This window comes from Sturnira hondurensis, unplaced genomic scaffold, assembly GCF_014824575.4.
Source record: "Sturnira hondurensis isolate 20B ecotype Veracruz unplaced genomic scaffold, ASM1482457v3 Scaffold0001509, whole genome shotgun sequence".
NCBI classification, from domain to species: Eukaryota; Metazoa; Chordata; class Mammalia; order Chiroptera; family Phyllostomidae; genus Sturnira; species Sturnira hondurensis.
The window spans coordinates 1,863,341-1,875,956 of NW_028074140.1; the positions used below are offsets into that span (position 1 = coordinate 1,863,341).

The window sequence follows — 12,616 nt, forward strand, 5'->3', positions numbered from 1 at the left end:
TCTCCTTCCCTTCCCCTCTAAAGATAAATAAATGTTTTAAAAAGGTAAATTTTATAAAGCTATTTTATTTAAGTAAAGAAAAAAAATCAATGGGAAAATAGGAAGTGGGAAATCTAAGTGGCAGACCCCCCCAAAGAATGCTAAAAAAAAAGGAAAGAAGACACCAGTGTTTACTAGGGGCTGCCTTTTTACACAGAATTGGCTTTTAAACTTTTTATAAATATAAAAAACAATGGCTAGCTAAGGAGAAAATTAAAAGACATAGACTATAAATACAGCCTGAGGGCTTTAGTTTAGGTACAAGGTTTTCTGCCCAGTAGAATTTGGAATAAGAGGTTTTCGTATTTCTCTTTTTGTGGAATTAAACAGTGCTTAGAATAGGTTTTATGCATATGAGGCAATTTGTAGGAGCCCTCCCCGCAGTGGGAGAGGAATGAATTACATGGCCTTTCATGGTCTTTGCTCTTCTTCTCTTCCCCAGAGCACCCAGACGCCCAGCGCTCAGCATAACACACTGCCTCCAGTGCGTCTAGTCTCAGAGAAATAAAGGAGGAGACATTTCTGTGTCTTAAAAAGTTTTATTTGATTTCTATATTCAGTCATAAACACACAGTTCTCTTGGGACTGTGAAAGTCTCCTCCTCTAAACAATTAACTTTTTATTTAAAAACCAACAGACTTGAGGCTGCACTTGTAACCTATTATTTCAGTTGTTTGTGTAAAGAAAGTAAATTCAGGTTATGTATAGCAATGCCCACACATGTTATTAATATGAATATATAGAATGTACCTGCCCTGGCAAATAGCTTTAAAACCACCATAAACTTTTGACTTCAGTTTTATTTAAAAAATGAAACATCACCCTCACTCATATTTTACCAGGATGGAACCATCTCTTCCAAGCCCTCTCAGGGCCTCCCCATGCTCTTTGCTTTAGGTGAAAACAAGTGCCTGCTTTTGGTCCACTGAACACAGTCTTCTCACTCCCTGCCTCAGACCCAGATTCCCATGCAAATAAAGCAATCCGAGGCTCAGGACTAAAGCAAAGAGGTCTCTTCTTGGCCCAGTCACCAGATTCAGACCAGGTCCTTTCTGGTCTTTGTTCCCGGGTCAGGTTGGGCAATGCTTCCTCCTACGGCAAAGTTTACATCCACATCGACGCTTGTGGTTTCTCCATTGCACACATTTGACAATGTTCCTTCACTGAGTGTGCCCAGGAATTTAAACTTGTCTATTTTTGATCAGTAATATACATCTCTATTTCCAATATTCTCGATGTTTTAACCCAACAGCATGCTTACTGAATAATGGATGGTGGTCTTAGGAACAGATGTTGCTAAAACTTGATTTGCTGAGAACATTGATGGAACAGAATTCCTTGCTAAGACATGAAGCCCTTCACCTCCTCAAAAGGGGGTCTTGCTCCCCCCTGCTAAGCAAGGGCATGGTCAAACTGACCTTTCTCCAGGCCTTCAAGTCCATCAGCCCAGGTTGAGGTCGGCATGCTCCGATAGGGGTCCAGAAGAATCCGGAAGCACCTGACGATGAGGATGCCCAGGAAGATAAACAACAAAATCACAAAAACAAATGTGGTCTTTTGCTCTAGAGACATGCTAGAATCTGACAACGTGTTCCCAAAGGGCACCAGGGGTGAAGGAACTGGCTGTCCTCCATCCATTGTCTGGGGAAGACAGAGCAAAGGGTCGCCCTGTTTCTTTTTGTTCCATCATCAGTCTGCTGAGATCATGGTGTTGGCACCTTGGAGAGGCTAAGTTACCTGCAGGAAGAAAGAAAGAGAAAAAAGGGAAATAACTAACAAAGAGCAACTTTATTTCTAGGCTCACAGTTGTGTTTTTCAGAGAGAGGAAGGAATCTCTAAACTCGTTCGCTAGAGATGCCTAATTCTGTATATAACGTTTTACTCTTGCATGAAATTACCAGGTTGTCCTCCGAACAGCCACCTGAGGCCAGGAGGGATGGGCAGGGAAGGTAACCAGAGTACAGAAAATGGGAAATGTGCAAGGTCATGTTGACCTCAAGGTGTGCTTGCCAACTTGACATCCAAACCCAGTCTCCCTGCCAAGTCTCTTCTAGATCCCCTCCAATAACATCACTCGTACATCATTCCTATAAAGCTCCCATTGATGGAACACAAACTATGTGCCAGGACTGTGGCTAAACACGACATGCGCTGGCCTCCCTACCACAGGCTCCAAGAAAGGAGGGACCTCTATAGCTTCAACGCAGGGAGACGGAAGCTAGAAAATGTGCTTAATATAGAAACTCAGGGAGCATTGGGTTCTGGGTTCTAGTTTCCATGGGATGCTAAAAGAGTGCGGGCCCTTGGAAAGGTCCCCGCACTGTGAAAATGGAAGCAGAAGTGCCTGTGTATCTCATGTTGCTCTCATGTGGATGAATGTCTGTGAAAAGCCTTTGAAAAGTACACAAAGAAGAAAAACAAAGTGTTGCTTCACTTAAGACATGACCAAAAGAGCTGCGATGCTTCTTTGCTTTCTGTCGCCTGAGCCAAGAGAGAAAGGAGGTGTCTCAGACTTCGAAACCATGGAGCTCCTGCTGCTTTTTCTCTTTTCTGCAGAAAACGAAGACCAGTTTCAATACTTGACCCAAGGAAGTACCCAGAGCTAGGGAAGAAGAATTGATTGCCCGTGTTTCCTTTACTTTATTGTTGACACTATTGCAGATGTTCCCATGACTGCAGTTTTTAAAAGCCTCCCAATGGCTTCTTACTCTTGAAGACCTTTTAGTGGAGAGAAAGAGAAGGAAATTTTACTGGTAGAAAGATTAAGGACTGTGGATATCATTGTTTGGCTTTAAAGGTAAATTGAAATATACACAGACTATAAGAAGCTTCAGACATTGAACTAAATCTATTTAAATCAACTTTTGTAAAGGAGAGTATCTATATTACAGTTTACGGTGTAGAAAATCCTGAGATACATTTATTTATGAATCTGTCTATCGGAAAAGTTACGGAGTAGAGTAGTCAGGTATGGCAATTAACATGGATTCAAAAAATTACTCTCAGTAAAAACAAGCAATCAAATCAAAATAGAAGTTATGACCTAAAGCATTAATGCAATACTCCCTCAGCTAACTTACAACCATTGCGTTGAAGTTCAACAGTAGTAATCATAACACTTTGTGTGTATGTCAACACTTTAAAGTCCATAAATTCACAGTTTTAAAGACAGTTTAAGAAGGGAATGATGAGCAGTATCCGGGAGGAACGAGTTACCCATTTGGGGGGGAAATATTTTGCAGTTCCATGACTGATTTTTTTAAAGACTGACATAGTTGCAAAGGAGTCATTTATGGTTCATTTTTATTTTGAAATAAAATTGGGATGAAATTTGACTGTATTCCTTTAAAACTAAGTTTCTTTGGACTATAGAAGTCATTCATGGATTGGGTTTGGTGTTTGCTTGGGTGTTTGTTCATTCTCCATAGTAACTGAGATTGGGGGCTGGGGTGGGCAGGTAATGGAGCCAGAGCTCCCTATGCCGCTCTCCTGATGCTTCCTATGAGGCCATCTCTACCCGCCCCAAATACCCAGACTGGATTTCGTCTTTCTATTTAGTCAAATAGAAAATCCTCCGAGGGCCCTGGCTGGTGTAGCTCAGTGGATTGAGCGCGGGCCTGCAAATCACAGGATCGCAGTCCGATTCCCAGTCAGGGCACATGCCTGGGTTGCAGGCCAGTTCCCGGTTCCTGGCGGGGGACGCACGAGAGGCAACCATACATTGATATTTCTCTGTCTCTCTCCTTCCCTTCCCCTCTAAGATAAATAAATAAAATCTTTAAAAAAAAGAGAAAATTCTCCAAGGGCCAGGTCAAAAGGAAGCCAAGTATTGGTGGAATAGATGCCTAAGGCGTCTTTGCCATGTTCTTTCTTGTCTTTTCATGGTTTATTGAGGATTCCCACACTTGCATCACTGCCTTCCTACTGGCTTACTAGGTCCCATTCTACATTCATTTTCTCTCAACCCCAAATGAGGACAGAGTCCTTTTCTATGTCTGTTCTCAATACTTCTGAAAGTACATGTTTGCATTTTCAGAAAGTCTCTTATGAAACACTACACAAACCAGGAAGGAAATACAGGCAAAGTTACATAGGAGGAAGAACATGAAGATTTCTAGGTTTGTGAAATTCGATGAAGACGGTAAAGAACCGGATATGGGACCTTTTGAGCCTGTGATAACTCCTCCCCATCCACGGGCTGGCTGAGTAGGATAGCAGTGCCTGGTTCATCCCTCCCACCCCACCCCTAGACTCCACTGATAAGAGCCATGTTGACACCCAGAAGCAGTCTTCCCCAGCCTAGTCCTCTGTACAAGGCAAACGCCAACTCCTTTCCTCCAAGCTCATCATCCCATACTTGTTGGGCTGTTCTAAGAACTCAGGTTTTAGAGCCAGCACACCATTCATGTGCAGGCTTCAGTGATGGGCAACCATCTGAGGAAGCCCCAGCAAATAACCTAGTCATCTGATTCAGTTTAGAATGATTCTAAAATGTTCAGTTTTATCACCCTGTTCTGTTTAAAAGGCAGATGCAAGAACATGGTTAAGTCTCTTTGCAGCATGATTACGTGCTTTGAAAACTCTATAGCCCTTTATAAATCGTAAGCCTCTTCCCTCCCAGGATACTGTGGTGCCCAAGTTCCTATTTAAATGACTTCATTTGGTCATATCATTAATGGATGTTAAATTGCAATAGTTTACCAAGAAAAGTGACATAGTAACACAGTAGGGGTTTGTCTGTGAAAATGGTTCCTTTCTGAAGGAGGGGCAGTGTAGTTAACAGAAAGGCCATGGCCAGGTGGCTCAGTTGGTTGGAACTTCAACTTGTACACCAAGAGGATGCGGATTTGATTCCTGGTCAGGGCACATACCTAGATTCTCTCTCTCTTCCTTCCTCTCTCTGTAAATCAATAAACATATCCTTGGGTGAGGATTTAAAAGGGAGGAAATTGAAGGAAGACCTTGCTGGGAGTGAGGGGCTGCAAAAGAGGACGGGGTTGGGGAGACAGACATGGGTGCTGTGAGCAGGTGGCACAGCAGGAGAGACCTGGGGGGTGATGGAGGACAAGGGGTAGAGATGAGGAAACCAGGAGGTGGTCATAAAAAGACACCAGAAGGTGGTCACAAAAAGAGACACATAGATCCAGAAGGAAATGCAAACTATATCACAATTTTACCTAGGTCTGATTGAAGTCCTTGGGAGGGTCTTTTTTTTTGTTTTTTTGTTTTCAGTTTTTAAACCCGCAATCAGCTAATCAATAATTTACAAATGTGGAAAGCTCAACAGTATGTTTAAGTTAAAGGAAACAGATATAATAAGATGCAGAAAAAAACTAAATGTAACCACAATACAAAAATATTAAAAAACATGTGCATTTAAAAATAATGTCTATCTTAAAGTAAAATGTCCCTTTTGGTATAAATAATTCTTAGGAATGTTCACAGTTGCCTCTAGCAAAACAATGAATTTTTCTTTCATGTGAATAGCGAAATCCAAGCAGGTAAATGATTTCAGAAGACTTTGACACAACCCTGAGTGTTAATAAGCACACAAGGCAGTTATCTCCAGCATGAGCAGATACAGCAGCGTTTGAATCCTGACTGGCTTTCCCCACAGGCGGCACATCCCGTCTGCCCTCTGCTAGGTCTATGTGTGTGCATTGCTCAGGAAATAAAGCCTAATTTTAACACGGGGCAAAAGAAACCTTAATTAAACAATGACATATTTTACAATCCTATGATACATCCCCTTTCTCAAGTCAGGCTCCCCGGACGCTGATACTAAGTGTAACATGCCCTGAATTTTATGCAGCCCATCGTGAGCGGTCTGTCTTGGCCACGGTCACTCTCACTACTAGCCACTGGCTTAAGTGTAATTTGCAAAGGGCTCGCTCTCTCTTTCCCCATACTTCCTACATGCCATGTCAAGATTCACCTTTCTGGGCTCAGATCTTGCCCCTCCTCCCCTCAGAACATGAGTCCTCCAACATCTAAAACCCTCACCTACCCGTAACCCCTTGCAGACCTGATACACCGGTTCTCCGGACCACAAATTAGGTCATATTCTGACCATGGAATTTTTCTAAGATAGTACTTTATTTTCACAATAAGTTTAAAAAGGGACAAACATCAAATCCCATTTGGCTTTGGGTAAAATGACCAACGTATTGACAAGAACAAAGTGACAGTAACTGAGTCCAGGACACTCAAGGAGAAAGTCTCACCTGGTCTGGTCAGCTCAGCGGTTTTCCCCAACCCCTGCTGTTCTTTGGACACCTCTAGGTTTCCCACCTGTGAGCTCTGAGTCCTGGTGCTCTCCTCCTCACCCTTTTCCCACCCATAGGTCTCTCTTCTTCCCCCAGGGTCCTCACCAATACCACCTGTGCGGCAGGGCCTGCATCTGCCCCTCACCAAAAGGAGTGGGTGCTTTCTGCTTTCTCTCCAAGAGCACATTACCTGGATTTCTGTGGCAGCACCTTATTACGTCTCCACGGGCTTCATCTTCTTCCCCTCATCAAACAACAGGCTCTTTGAGGGATTTCTTGCTGTTCGGTGATCATTGCCTCTTTCAATAGGGGTTCACTCAAATCTCTAGCCCCTCACAGTCCAGGGTACTGAATTCAAACTTCAGGGTGCCAGCTGATACAGACAGGGGTGGGGCGTGAGAAATAAAAGCATGTCATCCAGCTGAACTGGAATGTTAGACCATTGCATTTGAAATAGATCCTGTGTCAAAGACACGCAGAGAGTCTGAGTCACCGGGACACTTTAGCAGTCACAGAGCTCAGGATCTGAAAAGCAGTTATCCGGCCCCTTAAGTTTTCCTGGGTCGCAGTGTTGATCGCGGGTCTGCAGTATAAAAACCGACTGGAGATAAGCAGTGTCCCTCTATTTAAGGGGTCAACCCTTTCTTACCTAATACGCTTTTTTTGTTGTTGTTGTTATTGTTAAGGGCAGCCATTGGACGTATCTCGCATCCAAATGTCTTACATGGAGACTATAAATATTAACATGTACCCTCCTCAAGTTTGGATCCTTCTTTTGGACATTCATTTTATTTGCATCTCATTATACAATTTCACAGTAAAGAAAAATATTTCATCTGAAGAAAATACATCTTAAAGCAATGATATGTTTCTTTTCTTCTTTCTGGAGCAACAGCAGCAGCCTTGAGCACACACTGAGCACATGTGGCCCCACACACAAGCATTTCACTCCCCCATCTCATGTCGGTGGCCATGGGCTCTTGTGCTCAGCCTTTTGCCAGCGTTGCAGCAACAGCTGTGGCCGAGGCCGTGCATGTGCAGTCCTGCCTAGTGTGCAGCGAGGGGTCAATAAGGAGGGGAGAGGGAATGGGTATATTCTCTTGACCCCATTTTTGTGCAAAGTAAGATTTACTTCTGATTTCTGTTATGCAAATCAGCACACAAAGCAACAGAGATCATAAGTAAATTGCCCCAAATTTAAAAAGAAATCTACTACCACAAAAGCAACGTCCCCCTAAGGATGCTGGATCGCAAGTTTCTCTCTGGCATGTTGGAGTGAATAGCAAGTCATCATCTCTCGGCTGCAAACGGTGCGCAGGGCACAGTTAAGCAATGCTGTCTGTATTTTAAGTACTCTGAAACCACATAATTGCTGTACCTAATTTCTAAAACGTCTAGGCCAGAAGCCTAGTTATGTGAGTTGACATGTTTTCAAAAGTAGGTGTAAAAACAGTTCGTCCATTGAGAGAGACCATTCACAGGCTTGTCCAGTTTACTTGCACATGTGACAGACAGGACACTTTGTCCTGCAAAGGCACCCTGTGCACCTTATTTCTATTCATCCAGAGGACTGGGGACCCCAGTCTGTAGATTGCCACAGGAAGGGAATTGATGAGGCAAGCAGGACTGAATTTGCAACAACTGGCAGAGACCAACTGACTCAAAGTGCAGCATTATTCTGCCACAGTTCTGAAGCTGACTGTTGAAATGTTAATGTGGCTTGCAATGACTAAAATAATACATATCCTGAAACTGAGGTGAAATAGAATTGTTCTCTACTTTCTGAGCTGAAGGAAGCCTCCACTGCATTGCTGTTTGCATAACTGGAGTCTCTGGAGGTCCACCCATCCTCCACATCCACCCCCCACATGTGAACATCGCCCTCCACTCTATTGTACATTTCCCCCCACCTTTGGGAGCCCTCCACAAAAGCCACCTCATCCTCTAAGCAATCAAATCACTATATAAGCAACTGAATTGTGTGCATACCTCTGAATCTTGTAGAAGTTCTGTGTATGAGCCCCGGGAACAATAACTTGCCTTCCAGGATATATACACAAAGATACAAAATGTTTCCTATAAATTCAAACAACTCATGGCTCTCTTGGTGGCCAGCCAAGAACTTCAGGGAACCATTTTCTGGCTCTTTGCAGGTACTTCATGCATTTTAACCACCAACCCCCCTCTTTTGGCTCATATAAATACTCTGCAATTCCATATTCTTCTTTTCCAAATACAGCTCTTCTGTTCCAATACGAGCCCTGGTGCTTCAGAATTCACAGGACAGCTAAGAGTGAATATCATTTTATACACTCAGACAAGAGACCCAAAGCTACTAGAGAACCCATAAACAATGATTTTAAAGACATGTGAATGTGGTCAGCTACAAATGTCAACAGGCAGTTTCGGAACTGTTGCCAGCCCCCGTGCTGCACTGGGGGGTTGTCCCTCCAGCTCTTTGCCTCCGCAAAGTCAGCCTGCAGGGCTTGGGGTGGACCCTGCCCTTCCCACGCTTGCCAGCTCTGGGTAAGCAGGAGACCTTTTTCTTCAGCCTGTGCCCTAACCTCGTCTTAATCTTCTTCCCTATCTTTACCTTCGTCCTAATGTCTGCTTGAAGAGTTTTAAAGGGACTGAAGGGCAAGGCTGTAGCCTAGCTGAGAGCATCAGAAAAACACCACCTTGTCTCAGTCAGTCACTGGGGATATCAAAAGGCACCATTAGCAAGCTGGACCTTTTAACTTCAAGCAGTACACATTACAACTCTACCCAGTTTCCCTTGCTTTTCCTTCTGTTTCCCAGTGGGAAAGAGTGCTTGCGGATGCCTCCCAAGCCTCAGGCTGCACACTGCTCCTCGCCCAGGGATGCCATGGCCCGTCCCCACTACCATTCTGAGTTGTTGAGTTGTGATCCTTTGTAAACAAATTTAAACATCCCTCTTACATGGTGGGAGATTGGATATTTGAGGTGAAAGGAAAAAAATACTGCCGTGGCTAAATACCTTTCATGAATAATTTACTGCAGCTTAGCAAAGAAAAAAGCCTATTTTACGACTCCTTAATCCAGTGTCAGTAGCATTGTAAACTTAAGCATGCTTGAAAAACAAAAGCATCATTACATTCCCTCCCCCAACATTAACTTCACCTAGCAACTGTTTAATTAGACTTTATCTGACAGCCAGCTCTGAATTCAGAACTTGGATTCAAAAGGCATCCATGCAATTATTGCTCATGCATAAATTGTAAAGTTAGAGAAAAGCATTTAACGAGCCTGTCGCAGACACAGTTTTGGTCAAGTACCTGGATCTGGCTGAACAAACACTTGATCCATTTCCTGGTGGAACTGTTACAGGTAGTTACAAGCTTCTTCAGTTTCCATTCCTCCTGACCGACCGACCGGCCGACCGGGCTGTGTGGAAGCAGTAGACAGTGGTGGCTGTGAGCAGCTGATGGCACACCCCAGATCTAACGCTGTCGTTTCAGGCTTAGAAACTTCCCCTTAAAACCCTCGAGTTAAAGGAGCATCGTCTTTCTGTGTGAGGCATCATTAGCGGCCAACAGGGCTGCTTCTTTGAGGCGAGCGATGATTTCAGCTCTGCCTCAGCAACTCTTCAGAGGATTCTGCTTCAGCGAGTGGAGGCAGTATCCTAGCAGTGTGTCTGAAATCATCCCCAAGAAAGCATTAACATTCAAAAGGAGTACAGGGGGAAAGCATCACAGGGCATTTCCACACCTTTTCAAAACCAAAGCCATAAATCCACTAGTGTTCTGCTCTTCCCTATTGATTGTTGATACTGTCCCTCCCTGGGGATGACAATTAGCACCTTGCAGCCACCATATCGATTATGGTTTATGACCTTCAGGCCAACTTAACTAACGGGAAGACTTCTAGGGAAGGGCATCAACTTAGCATTTGGGAGGTAAAAAAAAAAAAAGAAAGAAAGAAAGACTGTTTTACCTAAAGAAAAGCAGCAATTATGGGAAGCCAAGAGGAAAAAAATTTTTTAAAAGAACAAAATTTTATTTTCACCACCTGTTTATAAATGTACTAGGCTTAGAATGCTTAGGCTTAGGATTGTCTGCTTGGCCAGCCTGCATGACTGTGACCTTGGCAGATTCCCCACCCCACACAGGCCATCTGACACAACCTGATGCATAAAGACAGACCTTTGTTGAGGGGAAATTGCTCTAATTCTACAGATAGTAGTTCCATGGTGCAATACTTAAACTATTTTCCTTGAATAGAGTGCCTAAGTAAATTTAGAAAATATTTTAGGATAAAATTTATCTTTTTACAAAAAGTGGTTCTCTGGAAAGGATTCAGCATAATCCTTCAGATGCAACATCCCTGGTTTCTGGCAACTCACCACCTTCTTTGTTGAAGTAGAGGCATAGTTAGCGGCAACACCCACCCACCAAATGATGGGGTACATGGTATTTAAAGCTCACTCTGCCTGTGCCCGCCAGCTCTGCTGTCTCTTCAGCTCTTAGGAGAAGCCAGCCCTTACCCTGTAGCTTTAGGGGGCTAGAGCACAGCTCATTTTCTAAGAGGAAAAACCTATATGTGCTAACAACAGAAAACAATCCTAGGTAGGGCTCAGCCACCAGCAAATTCAGATGCTAAATGTTAGACTCCGAAAGTAAGAATCACATGCTTGAGTGAGAACCTAACCTCAAAAGGACAGGGAGGATTTTTTTCCCCCGTTATGTTTTCTGGATTTTTAACAGCATTTCCTTCCCAGGTAGTTTTACTGCCGGTAGATGCACACACGCTCACTCACAATACAATGGGACAAATAAAACCCGACAGACCAGTATCATTTAATACTAACTCGTATCCTCTGTGCTTCTCAGCAGAAGGTGCTGGTGGATGGAGTGCCCGGTCTTGGTAACGCCAACCCAGGGCGGCTCAGGGAGCTTTCTGACCCCACCCTCCCTTCTACACTCATCATGCCGCAGGGCAAGAAGAAACTCTAGTTAGAAACCACTGGCCCTGCTCGCGAGGCGGGCTCAGACACTGCTGTGGCCTGCAGACCTGAGAGGCGGAAGGGAACGAGCGGGCGGTGGCTGTGCGCTCGCTGCTCCGCAGGCTGGGACCATCCAGAGGGATGAGCGCCGGCCCTGTTCGCACCACTCTCCGGAGAAGTGGGTTCCGCACCCCGCTCTGACAACTTCTGTTTAAATGAAGTCCTCCATTGCTTATTTAGTCTAAATAACCCTATTTTTCTTTCATGCTACTTTCCCTGCAAAAAGTCAGTCGTGAACCTCCGCAAAATCTTGTGAAAAAGCCCTTCCCCAACGGAAGCTGAACGAGGTGAACCAAAAATCATTTGACAAAGAGCTGCCACCACCGAGATCTTGCCGCCAAGTTTGCACATTTCTTTTATAAGATAATTAGAATTGGAATGACTGGAACAGCCCTTTTCCCATGCTGTTACATTATGTGAATCACCATGAGTTGTGAGACAATGAGGAAAAGTCAAGTTCTGTGAATATTTCATAGTAGATCTTCTTTCTTTAGTCTTTAATAATCTTCAGAACTCTTCTCTGAATTCTTCTTGGATTTCTGCTCTCTGGCCCAGCTTTTAAATGGGGGAGGCTAGAATGTTCCACAGAGCTGTATGAAGCGCAGACTCGCATGGAATCGCAATGACATCGAGTAATTTCTCAGGTGCACCGGCCATGCCTCCCTCACCAGTCTGATCCTGGCGTGCGTCATTCCTGTGCGTTGATTCAGCTTTTCTCTTCAAGCGTGCAACGTAATGATTTAAGCGCATTAGAAATCTGTTCTAGGAACTTTTCCTATATGCTAAATTCAAGTCTCACCTTTCATGTGCTTTAGGTTTACAACTCTTTCCTAAATATCCCACGCTGCACTTTTCCATAGGGAAATAGATGGTGAATATGAAAAAGGCTTCATGAATCATCGAGATTTATGCCACTGCAGGCTGTGTTATTATTATCATCACCATTGTGTTTCTTTCTGACTCTGCCTAATTCTCAAAATAAAACTGAATCAATTCTTGCTATCATCTTCAAAATATAAATATGATTTTCTTTTCATTTTCATCACTAGATTCTTTATAAAAATGTTTTCTTTTCTGTAGATTTTTTTCTTTTATGTGTTCAAGAAACATTCAGTTCACGCATTAAGTGTCAGATATGTTCTGTATTAGGTGTTGCAGAGAAAGAAGCATTTGGGTCCTGTATTACTCCCTGCTGAGGTCCGTTCAGGCTGTGCACCGCACAGCTCTAGAAGGCTCCCTGGTGAGGGCCTGAGGAGCTCAACTCCTGGCAATGACTGCTGAGCTTCCT

At 43.7% G+C, this 12,616-nt stretch overlaps 1 protein-coding gene across 3 annotated transcripts; it reads right to left on the minus strand.

Annotated features, from left to right (window-relative positions):
- Window positions 1-564: 564 nt before the first annotated feature.
- Window positions 565-9,956, minus strand: CTXN3 (cortexin 3). 3 transcript variants are annotated; one of them, XM_037028471.1, is made up of 3 exons: window positions 9,602-9,956; window positions 6,516-6,678; window positions 565-1,776 (listed from the first exon to the last, which is right to left on the minus strand). In XM_037028471.1, exon 3 carries the CDS (start codon window positions 1,675-1,677, stop codon window positions 1,432-1,434), a length of 246 nt encoding a protein of 81 aa, XP_036884366.1. In that variant the 5' UTR covers window positions 1,678-1,776; window positions 6,516-6,678; window positions 9,602-9,956; the 3' UTR covers window positions 565-1,431. The 3 variants fall into 3 exon arrangements, with proteins under 3 accessions (XP_036884366.1, XP_036884352.1, XP_036884358.1); XM_037028457.1 differs by having other exon boundaries at window positions 6,496-6,678; XM_037028463.1 differs by lacking the exon at window positions 9,602-9,956 and adding an exon at window positions 7,522-7,675 and having other exon boundaries at window positions 6,496-6,678.
- Window positions 9,957-12,616: the final 2,660 nt, after the last annotated feature.